The sequence below is a fragment of the Canis lupus genome, chromosome 17, assembly GCF_003254725.2.
Source record: "Canis lupus dingo isolate Sandy chromosome 17, ASM325472v2, whole genome shotgun sequence".
Lineage (NCBI taxonomy): Eukaryota > Metazoa > Chordata > Mammalia > Carnivora > Canidae > Canis > Canis lupus.
The window spans coordinates 49525064-49537777 of record NC_064259.1 but is presented as its reverse complement, the minus strand read 5'-3'; the positions used below and the strand labels follow the sequence as shown (position 1 = coordinate 49537777).

At 36.3% G+C, this 12714-nt stretch overlaps 1 protein-coding gene across 1 annotated transcript in view; it reads left to right on the top strand.

The window, feature by feature from the left end:
* ALMS1 (ALMS1 centrosome and basal body associated protein) overlaps positions 1-12714 on the top strand; it is a 215606-nt gene that overhangs the window by 74033 nt on the left and 128859 nt on the right. Inside the window, exon 11 of the mRNA XM_035700716.2 lies at positions 680-813. Within this exon, the coding sequence (XP_035556609.1) occupies positions 680-813 (134 nt within the window). The remainder of the gene's footprint in view (positions 1-679; positions 814-12714) is intronic.

The following is a 12714-nucleotide window of genomic DNA, read 5'->3' as shown; positions in this document are numbered from 1 at the left end:
GGCGGCGCTAAACTGCTGAGCCACCCAGGCTGCCCTGTGTCCCGTTTTCTAATAAAATTCTTAGAGCATATTTAATTAGAAAAAACAAGTAATCTTGAGTTAGAGCTTTGAAAGAGGACATTTACTAATCCCACTAATCTCTAATACTAGAATACCATTAAAAAAGAAAAAAAGATTTAGGGTAAAATGGGGAATATATTTTAGAGAGCAACTTATAAACAGTTCAGGCCTACCTGATTTGTTAATAAGTTTTTCCTTGAGATTAACTACCTATGCCATTCCTTTTATTACTTGCATATTCTGATTCCAGAAAATTCCAAGTTTTATTGATTATGGTTAAGTATCAGCTCCCATGGAAGTGACAGCAACTGTAGTAGACACTAATAGGGGAGGAAAAGGGACCATCCTGATTGGAAGGAAGATAAAAATAATTGAAAATCATAGTTAAAGTGGTCTTCTTGGAGAAATATCTGTAAAACCTGGTTTTAAAAATCACATGTTTCAGTGAAGTGATTGCTCTTAAGAACTTATAATAGTTATATAATTGAGAGCACATACTATTTGCTAAGTGTTGTGGTAGGCATTTAGCTGGATATACTGATGGTTTTATGTGCTCTTATAATCACTGAAAATTATTTTTACATTGCATTATCTTAAGTGTTTTATGTTTTCTTTTCAGCCTGGAATCTGAAATTTAATCTGGCTCATGAGTGTGGGTACTCCATTTCAGAATTAAATGAAGATGACAGGAGAAAAGTAGAAGAGATCAAAGCAAAGTTGTTCAGTCATGAGAGAACAACTGACTTGTCCAAGGTATGAAAGAAAGCTAGAAATGAAGAGAAGAAATGTGGAAGAAAAGGCACTGGAGTTTGTATCTCTTACTTGGGCATTGTTGATACCAGCTGAGTCATTGTTAGTCTTTGGATAGAGTGTTAAGAGTCTAATTTCTTAAAAGTTAATGTTTAAGGGCTAGATTCAATAGGTTTTAATAAATTTCAAACTCATCTATTGAAAAGAATTTATCTCCTTAGGAAAATAAGAATAGATTTGCTTTGTATTAGTATTTTCTCTTCATGGTGATAACTTGAGGTGCAGATGAAGTCCAGCCTTTTTCAGATTATCCACTTAAGAGCACAAAGTTTTGATAGCTTGTGTTTATTTTTGTATTTATCTTTAAAAAAATTTTATTTATTTATGATAGTCACAGAGAGAGAGAGAGAGGCAGAGACACAGGCAGAGGGAGAAGCAGGCTCCATGCACCAGGAGCCCGACGTGGGACTCGATCCCGGGTCTCCAGGATCGCGCCCTGGGCCAAAGGCAGGCGTTAAACCGCTGCGCCACCCAGGGATCCCGATAGCTTGTGTTTAAATGATTTTAATAGTACTTACTTTCCTTCATTTGTGACCTATTTCATGGATAGTAAAGAATGTATATGAAACATACATAAAGAATAAGGAAAATAAAAATACTTCCTGCATATTGGCCAACTAGCTTGATAAATGGGATGTTCCCAGGTACCATAGAAGTCCTGTGTGTCCTCTTGCCAGACATATTTTTTTGACTTCTTGTTCTGACATGTATTAATTTTCTCTTGTTGTTCAGTATAGTTTGGAATTCTTTAATAGATGGAATCAACATGGTATATATTCTGAGAATTGCATTTTTTACAGACACTTGGGTTTTTGAGATTTTTCTGTGTAGATGTATGTAGTTTTGGTTTATTCATTTTAGTGTTGAAAATATTCTAGTGTAAGAATATATCATGGTTTGTCCATTCTCTTGTGGATAGGGCATTTGGTCTGTTTTATGAATAGTAATAGGGTACAGTAATACTCTATCTTACAAGGTTTTGGTATGTGTTATATGAGATAGTGCTTAGTGGAATGTGTGATATTTGGTTCTCAATTTTCAGCTATTATCATTCCTCTTAACACTATAAAATTTAATAATGCATAGACTTTATGGCCTAATTCACAGTTTTTCAGAAAAATTTTTGTCAGTGATACAGCATAAATATTGGTTTATCTTTTTTGGAAAAGTTTTTTAAAAGTATGAATTAATTTATGTGTATGTTTGAGACCATCACCACCATCCCATTTCCAGAAATTCTTTCATCTTGCAAGACTGAAACTTTGTACTTATTAAATAATTTCTCTTCCTTCCACCCTTTCCCTAGCCCCTGGCAACCGCCATTCTTTCTGTCTTTGTGATTTTAATTAATTCCTCATATAGGTGGAATCATACAGTATTATGACATTTGATGTAAATGACATGTCATTTAGCATGATGAACTTAAAGGTTCCTCTATGTTGTACCTTATGTCAGAATTTCCTTAAAGTGAATCTCTTAGAGATAAGTGTATAGTTGGATAATGGTTTTTTAGCCATTCTGTCAATCTCTGATGTTTTGTTTGAGTTTGGTCCATTTATATTTAAAGTAATTACTGATAGGTGAGACCCACTTCTGTCATTTTACTATTTGTTTTCTATGTCAGGGAACTGATTTTTATGTTCAGGTACAACTCCAAACCATAAGATTATTTACCTTACTCCCCTTTGGCCCACAAAAGTGCAGAGGACAACAAATTACATTTTGTAGGCTCCTAACAACATTGTAGGCATTTTTTTGTAGGCTCCTCTAACATTGCTTGTTGGCATAAAACTACTCAGATCATTTTGATTCCTCCCAACCTATGATAACAAAATCCACTTTGTGTGTACAGATTGATATGCTTACCAGGATTCTATCTTCTCATTTTCCCTTTTTTGTTCAGTAACTTCTGAATTCAGGAAAAGTTTGAAGTCAGTAATCTATATTATTGTGGTATATGAACCGATATCTCTTATATTTATAAAGAAAACCATAAAACAAACTTTTTTTTAAAAGATTTTATTTATTTATTCATAGAGAGAGAGAGAGAGAGAGAGAGGCAGAGACAGGCAGAGGGAGAAGCAGGCTCCATGCAGGGAGCCCGATGTGGGACTCAATCCCGGGTTTCCAGGATTCAGGCTGTAGGCGGCGCCAAACCACTGCAACACTGGGGCTGCCCCCATAAAACAAACTTAAGAGTAAAAATAAAACAATCTAAACTAAGAAAGTAGTAAGAAAGAAATTATAAACTCAAATGTATCAATTAATATACTAGAAAACAGGAAAATAATAGAATTGAACATTAACACTTGGAGTTGAATCTTGGAAAAATTCCAAGTCAATAGGCAGTCTCTAGATTACAAGAAAATAATTCAGTGTTCTAAATGAAAACAAGTATGCTAAGCATACCATTGAGAAATTTTGAAATCATAAGAGTATATAACGTATACCTCTTTTTTATTAGGTGTAAAATTTTCATGAATTGGCTGATTTTCTAGGAAAATGTCAATAAATCTTAAATAGATTAGATATCAAGATAGAATATCCTTGTCTCTCACAGATTTATCTTCCGAGAAAAGTAGCTGACCTGTTACGTGATTTTATAGAGTATTTCCTAGGTATAATATTGGTAGTGTGGTTATATGACAGGTGAGTGTCCCTGTTCTTAGGAGATGGCAGTGGTGAACTATTTATAATTGAAGTGTCATATACCAATGTTTGTAGAGAGACATAAAACTGATAGGGAGAACGTTCAATTGTTGAATCATGGCAGAAGGAATTCCAGTGTTTATTTTAACATTGTACCAACTTTTTAAAAAGAGACTATTTTTTAGAGTTTTTTAAAATTCACAGCAAAATTGAGAGGAAGATACAGAGATTTCCCATAGACCTCCTCCCCCAAAACATGCACTTCCATTACCATTATCAACATCCCCCACCAGAGTAGTACATCTGTTAAAATTGATGAACCTGCATTGACATATCATAATAACCCAAAGTCCATAGTTTACATTAGGGATCACCCCAGGAGTTATATATTTTATGGATTTGGACAAATAATGTAATCACATGTATCCATTGCTGTATCATATAGAATATTTTCACCACCCTAATGTTCCTCTGTACTCTGATCTGTTCAGTTCTGCCACCTTCTCATTTCCACTGGAACCACTGATCTTTCTGCTGTCTCTACACATGTTGTGTAGTTGGACTAAAACAGTATTTAGCCTTTTCACATTGGCTTCTCTGGATTGTTAATATGTGTTTAAGTTTTATCCATGGATTTCCGTGACTTGGTAGCTCATTTCTTTTTAACACTGAATAATATTCCATTGTCTTGATGTGCCACACAGTTTATTTCACCTACTAAGGAACATCTTGGTTGCTTCCAAGTTTTGGCAATTATGAATAAAGCTATTTCCTTACGCAATTTTTTTTGTGTGGAAATCAGACTTTTCAGTTTTTTTTGGTTATCAGGGAGAGCAAATGTTAGATTATATGGTAAGAGTATGTTTAATTTTGTAAGAAACCATCAAGCTGTTTATAACTTTGTGTGTGAGCTCTACTTCAATTAAAAAAAAAAATCACAGACACACACATTTACATAGGGAGAAAAAAAAAGAAACCACCAAAATTGTCTCAGAAAGTGGCTGTACCATTTTTTTATTTCTCCCAACAGTGAATAAGAGTTCTCGTTGCTCCACATCTTTGTCAGCATTTGGTATTGTCAGTATTCTGGATTTTGGCCATTGTCATAGGTGTGGAGTAGAGTCTTGTTTTATTAATTATTTTTTATTTATAGATTTTATTCATTTGAGAAAGAGAATGCATGAGCAGGGGGAGGGATAAAAGGAAAGGGAGAGGGACAAAGAGACTCTTGCTGAGTAGGACACACAACTGACTGAGCCACCCGGGTGCCCAGAAGTTTTGTTTTAATTTGCATTTCCCTGATGACATTTGATGTAAAACATCCTTTCATTTGCTTATTTTCCAACTGTGTGTTTTCTTTGGTGAATTGTCTTAATATCTTTGGCCCATTTTTAAATTGGGTTGATTTCTTATTTATTCTTTAGAATTCTTTGTATATTTTAGATAATAGTCCTTTATCAGATGTGTCTTTTGCAAATATTCTCTTCCAGTCTGTGGCTTGTCTTTTCATTCTTGACATGGTTTTTCATAGGACAAAAGTTTTAATTACAGTGAATTCAGTTTATTAATTATTCTTTCAAGGATTGTACCTTTGATGTTGTATCTAAAAAGTCATCACTGTATCCGTGGTCATCAAGGTTTTCTTCTTTGTTATGTTCTAGGTTTTGTGTTTTACCTTTAGGTCTATGCTCCAGTTTGAGTTAATTTTTGTGAGAAGTTTTTAATTGGTGTCTAGATTCATTTTTTTTGCATGTGGATACTCGGTTCCAACACCATTTGTAGAAAGGACTGTCTTTGCCTTTGTCCTCTTGTCAAAGATCAGTTGACTGTATTTATATGATCTGTTTCTGGGCTTTGTTCTGTTCTTTGATATATTTGTCTATTCTTTGACCAGTACGACACTGTCTTAATTACTGTAGCTTTATTTTCAGTCTTGATGTTGGATAGTGTCAGTCCTCTAACTTTGTCCTTCTTCTTTAGTATAGCCTTGGGTATTTTGAATCTCTTGTTTTTCCAGATAAACTTTAGAAATAGTATATCAATATCTATAAAATAACTTGCTGGGATTATGATGAATCTATAGATCAAGTTAAGGGGAACAATGTCAGCTTGGTAGGTCTTGACAATATTGAGTCTTTTTATCCATAAACATGGAATATCTCTCCATGTATTTAATTCTTTGACTTCTTTCATCAGGATTTTACAGTTTTCTTCATAGAGAGCTTATAGATATTTTGCTAGGTTTATATGTAAGCATTTCATTTTTTGGGCTGCTAATGTAAATGGTATTGTATTTTTTATTTCAATCTCCACTTGTTCATTGTTGGTATATAGGAAAACAATTGACTTTTGTATATTAACCTGTAACCTGCCATTTGCAATCATTGATTATTAGTTCCAGGACTTTGTTGATTCTTACAGATTTTCTACATGGATGATCATGTCATCAAGAAATAAAGACAGTTTTATTTCTTCCTTCCCAATCTGTATACCTTTTATTTCCTTTACGTGTTTTATGGCATTAACTAGGAATTCCATTTTGATGTTGAAAGTGTTGAGATGGGATATCATTAACTTGTTCTGGTCTTTGTGGGAAGCTTCTAGTTTCTTACCATGAAGTATGAAGTTAGCTGAAGGTTTTCTGCCAATATTCTTTATTACGTTGAGGAAGTTTCCTTCTATTCCTAGTTTACTGATGAATAGGTGTTGGATTTTGTCATATTCTTTTTCTGCATCTATTGATATAATGGTCATTTTTCTTTTTTTTTAGCTTGTTGATGTGATCATGTTTTTTTATTTTTATTTATTTTTTATTTTTTATTTTTTTAAATTTTATTTATTTATTTGAGACACACAGAGAGAGATAGAGAGAGGCAGAGACACAGGGAGAGGGAGAAGCAGGCTCCATGCAGGGAGCCCGACGTGGGACTCGATCCCGGGTCTCCAGGATCACACCCTGGGCTGCATGTGGCGCTAAACCACTGCGCTACCGGGGCTGCCCGATCATGTTTTTTTAAAGAAAGATTTTATTTATTTAATCATTAGAGACACAGAGAGAGAGAGACAGAGACATAGGCGGAGGGAGGAGCAGACTCCTGGCAGGGAGCCTGTTGTGGGACTTGATGCTGGGTCTCCAGGAACAAGCCCTGAGCCAAAGGCAGATGCTTAATCACTGAGCCACCCAGGCATCCTTGCTGTGATCATATTAATTGATTTTTGAATGACAAATCCACTTGGTCATGATATATAATTGTTTTTATACTTTGTTGTATTTGATATGATAATATTTTATTGAGGATTTTTGCATCTATATTCATGAGAGATGCTGGTCTGGGTTTTTTTTTTTTTTTTTTTTTTTTTTCTTGTAATATCTTTGTCTGGTTGTGGTATTAGGGTAATGCTGGCCTCAGAATGAATTAGGAAGTGTTTCTTCTGCTTCTGTCTCTGAAAGAGATTATAAGGAGTTAGTGTAATTTTTTCTTGAAATGTTTGGTAGAATTCACCACTGAACCCAGCTGGGCCTAGGATTTTCTCTTTTGAAAGAGTACTATCCAGTTTCTTTAATAAATAGATGTCTATTCAGAATGTCTTTTTCTTTTTGTGTGTTTTGGCACATTGTATCTTTCAAGAAATTGGTCCATTCCATCTAGGTTATCAGATTTGTGGGAATATAGTTGTTCATAGTATTTCTTTATTATCCGTTTAATGTCCATAGGATTTGTAGTGATGTCACCTGTTTCCTTTTTGATACTAGTAATTCGTATCTTCTCTTTTTTTCTTTCTAGGAAGAGGCTTGATGATTTTTATTGGTCTTTTTTTGTTCATTTTTCAGTTGATTTTTCTGTTTACAATTTAATTGATTTCTGTGTTAAATCTTACTCTTTTTCAGTTTGTTTTGGACTTAACTTGCTATTCTTTTTCTAGTTACCTAATATAGAAACTTGGGTTACTGATTTTAGATATTTCTTCTTTTCTAATATATACATTTAATGCTAAAAATTTTATTTTATGCCATGTTTTCCCTGCATTCCACAAGTTTTTGCAAGTTGTGTTTTCATGGGATGCCTGGGTGGCTCAGTGGTTGAATGGCTGCCTTCAGCTCAGGGCGTGATCCCGGGTCCTGGTATCGAGTCCTGCATTGGGCTGCCCGCAAGGAACCTGTTTCTCCCTCTGCCTATGTCTCTGCCTCTCTCTCTATGTCTCTTATGAATAAGTAAATAAAATCTTAAAAAAAAATTATGTTTTCATTTTAGGTTAATATGTTTTAAAACTTTTCTTGAGATTTATTCTTTGATTCATGCTTTATTTAGAAGTATGTTGTTTAATCTCCACATATTTAGGGATTTCCCTGTTACCGTTCTTGCTTTGATTTCTGATTTAATTCCATTGTGGTCTAAGAGCAGACATTATGTGATTTTTATTCTTTTAAATTTGTTAAGGTATGTTTGATGATTAAGAAATGTGACCTGTCTTGGTGAGTGTTCCATGTGAGCCTAAGAATTGAGTATTTTGTTGTTTTTGGTTGAAGTAGCCTATAGACATCTATTATATCCAGTTGATTTATGGTGTTGTTAAACTGTGTCCTTACTAATTTACTGCCTGATGTATCTGTTTATTTCTGATAGAGGATATTGACATCTCCACCTATAATAATGGATCAATCTATTTCTCCTTTTAGTTATGTCAGTTTTTGCCTCATGTAGTTTAATACTGTTATTAGGCATATATTCATTATGAATTGTTATGTCTTATCATGTCCTTCTTTATCCCTGATAACTTTCTTTGCTTTGAAGTCTGTTCTGTTTGAAATTAATACAGTATTCCTACTTTGATTAATTTTATAATGGTATATTTTTCTCCATCCATTTACATTTAATCTGTGTCTTTACATTTAAAGTGGCTTTCTTGGGGTGCCTGGGTGGCTAAGTCAGCTAGGTGTCTGACTCTTAATATCAGTTCAGATCATGATATCAGAGTTGTGAGATTGAGCCTCATGTGGGTGTGGAGCCTGTTTAAGATCCTCTCTCCCTGTCTCCCTTCTGACCCTCTCCCCATCTTTCCTTTCCTTTCTCAAAAATTTAAATAAAGTGTCTTACTTGTAGACAATATCTAGCTAGATCTTGCTTTTTGATTCACTCTCACAGTCTTGACAGTCTTTGTCTTTTAATTAGTGTGTTTAGATCATTGATTTTCAAAGTGATTATTGATATATTTGGGAGTAATATCTACTATATTCACTACTGTTTTTTATTTGTTGCTCTTGTTCTTTATTCCAGTTTTTGTCACCGAGTCTTTTTCTGCCTTTTGTGGATTATTTACTGTTTTCTTTTTTGAGTTTTTTTTATTTACACATTTGTTAGAGACAGAGCACAAACAGGGGGAGAAGTAGAGGGAGAGGGAGAAGCAGACTCCCTGCTGAGCAGGCTGCCCAGCGTGGGGCTAGATCCCAGGACCTGGAGATTATGACCCAAGCTGAAGGCAGATGCTCAACCATCTGAGCCTCCCAGGTGCCCTTGCCTTTTGTGTTTTAATTAAGTATTTTATATCATTATATTTGCTCTCATTTCTTAGCATATCAGTTAGACTTTAAAAAAATTTTTTTAAAACTATTTTTTAATGGTTGCCCTAGAATTTGTAGAACATTTAGAACTAATCCAAATTTATTTTCAAATAACACTATACCACTTCAGGTAACGTGAGTACCTTCTAATATCCTTGAACAGTACAGCAGTGAGGGGAACCAGCTCCCCACACAGTTGAAATTCTGCATATAACTTTTGATTCCCTCAAGGTTACTAATAGCCTACTGGTGGTCAGAAGCCTTAATGATAATATAGTCAGTTAACACATTTTGTACATTATGTGTATTATATACTATATTTTTATTTAAAAAACTCCTCTGGAGAAAAGAAATGTTACCACCATAAGGAAGGGAAAATACATTTACAGTACTGTATTTATCCAAAAAATCACGTATAAGTGGATCCATGCTGTTCAAACCTCTGTTGTTCAAGGGTCAACTGTAATCCTGATTTCTTCCTTCCATCTCTTGTATCATTGCTGTCATTCATACACATAAACCCACGCATACACAAGCAATAGTTTGAACAATCTGTTAGATTAAGAATAAGAAAAAAGTGTTTTGTGTGTTTTTTTTCTTTTAACTGTCACTTATTCCTTCTTACCTTTGTGTAGATCTGAGTTTCTGACCACATTTTTCTTTTCTGTAAAATACTTCTGTTAACATCTGACGCATGGCAGGTCTTACTGGCAACAAATTCCCTTGATTTTTGTTTGGGAAAGCCTTCATTTCTCCTTCTGTTACAAAGATAATTTCGTAGGGTATAGAATTCCAAGTTTGTCCTTTTTTTCCCCTCAATACCTTAAAAATTTCATTCTGTTCTCTTTTTATTTGCATAGTTTCTGAGGAGAAGGGTGTAATTCATTGTTCCTCTGTAGATAAGGCAGTTTTACCCTGTAGCTTTTTCCCACTCTGGAAAGTGAAAACCCCAGGGTCATTTTGATTGAAGATGCAGTTTCAGTACATCACACAAAGCAAGTTAGGTCACAATATTTATTACTTATAGATCCCAGAAGCAGTGGTGGTGAGTGGGTGGGTCTGGGTTGGGGCAAGGGGCAAGGCAGTCCTCTGTCCAAGGTCATGAGCAAGCAGGAGATAGAGAACAGGGTAGCAAACACCTATTAAGGTGGTTGAGGCAGAGATCACTAACTTTTCATAGGCTTAACTCTAAGTAGTTGTTTTAAAAGATGCTTGAAGGTAATAACAAAGTGCAGACTTATGGTGGAGAATCCTAAACTCAGGTCCTTATCTAACTGTCCAGACTCTGGGTGTGAGCAGGGTTATCATACTGTAAAATGCCTAGGCAGCAACTCAAGATAGCTTTTTCCTCATCACAATTGAACCTGTGATGCCTAAGCATTAATCTTTAGGGAAAACCATGGGCACTGTCTAGATGGCAGAGATGTTAAAAGCCACTGGCAGGGTTTTGGTCACCTAACTCATGAAACATTTGAGCAAAGCAAAAATGCCAGTTGATAGTATAATTAGACAAATGGTAGTTTAAAATCCTGTCTGTAACCATCCCTCCATTTGTCGGGGTCCAGCCAAGAAAATAAATCAAAGCCATGGATAAGGTTAAGGTAAGTATTTGATTAAAAACTTGGGTAAAATTATGAAATACTTGTACCTATTAAGCCATCTTTTATAAATTTGTCTAAATTTGTTCAGAATTATTTGTATATACAGCAGGTGATGTACTTTACAGTGTATATATACCTCCTTCCTCGCCCAGTAAGGAATCTAAAGCTAAATGCTTATCCCAAACATGTTGCACTAAAGCATCATGTTGTATTAAGTCTAGGCTTTGGAGTAGCAGCCCTGTATACTTGCCAATGTGGCTGACAGGTTAGTGTTTGCCTTAATAATTTGTTGTTGTGTGCTTATGTGGTATGTTCCCATGAGGGATAGTAGCAGACCAATTTTTGACATAATGAAGATGAATTTTGAATGCTTTTGATGTGAGAGAACAAAGAGATGAATTGGGGATCCTGTTATTAGGTTGTGAGGGTTGTCCTAGGGGGACTAAAGTACCATGATAGGAACAGACAGAACTCCCCGGGGACCAACAAGGAGGCAAATGTGTTTGAGGGAAGAAGTGCACATATGGAGAGCCATGGATGTGTGATGGTCCCAGGGCACTAAACTCAGAGTGAACACTGTTTTATTGTGGAAGCCAGGGTAAATTGGGAGTTACTACTGGGTGACTAGGCTGCAACGCCCAAGACTCGGGGGTTTGTGCTCTTGGTGTGACGCATATGTTATATTCATTCTTGTGGTGTTGGTGCCTATGCAGACATAGGGAATTACAAAGAGCGCGTGGAATCTCCTGCCAGGTGCCTTGTACTGTACTGCAAAGTGTCCTGCGTGGGACCAGTTGAGCACCATAGAAAGGGGTCAGGCGGGATCCCTGGGTGGCGCAGCAGTTTGGCGCCTGCCTTTGGCCCAGGGCACGATCCTGGAGACCCGGGATCGAATCCCACATCGGACTCCCGGTGCATGGAGCCTGCTTCTCTCTCTGCCTGTGTCTCTGCCTCTCTCTCTCTGTGACTATCATAAATAAATAAAAATTTAAAAAAAAAAAAAAAAAAAAAGAAAGGGGTCAGGCAAACTGCAGAGATGTGTGGCGTGCCTTTTGTTGGTCTAATGAGAGCAAAGGTCAATAAATTAGCCATCTAGGCTACTAGGGAAAAAGCCTTTGTTGAGTTCAGTAACGTGCCTAGCAATTATAGTGGCTCAAAAAATGAGCCCTGGTTTCTGCCCATGGGATAGAAATAGTCATTTTTGGAGGGATTGAGTGGGAGGATTGTGGAAACCTGAGTGGTGGCAGTGGGAAAGGGTTTCCTTAGGGTGGTACAGGGAGATGACTCTACAGCTGTGGTCCTGTGAGAGTGTTTCAGGGGAGGTGCTCTGGTGGTAGCATCCACAGCCAGAGAGGGGTTCTTCCAGCCAAAATTCAATTTACTAGGCCCTAGTAAGCAGCATAGTGTGGACCAATTTAATGAGTGTGGTAAGGAAAGCAACTAAGTAAAGTGTTTAAAGGAACCTCCATAAGTGTATGAGACTTGACAGATACCTTGGCCTTTCAAAGCTCAAAAGTGCAATGGAAACCAGCATGGCAGTCATAGAATTGCCTCACACTCAGGCAGCAAGTATTGTAGTAAGCAAAGGGGGGCCTTGAGGTGAACACATATTTTCAGTTGTCATCTCTACAATTGTGGAAGGTTGTAGAGGTAGCATTTGGGATGAAGTTTTGTCCCTTGCCATCATATGCTGGGGTTGTCATCTCCAGTGTTATTGCAATAGAGAGAGCCATCCCAGAGGAGGGTAGTTCTTCCAGGTAACCACCCAGGAGAAGTACAGAGGGGCCCCAGAGTCTAACAGGGTCAAATTGATTTGAGATACCTTGATTAAGATTTGCTTGCATCATTGTAAGCATCTATTGGTATCACAATTCTTAGTAAACTTGGGAGGTTCTTGGGGAAATGTACCTCACAAATGACTGGGTAGGGCTCTCCTCAGAGGCATAGGAGGTCTCTGTTCATAAACAGTAAAGGTTGGAGGCACATGTGTAGCCTTGGTATAAAGAAAATTTAGTTATATATATGCTTCTAACA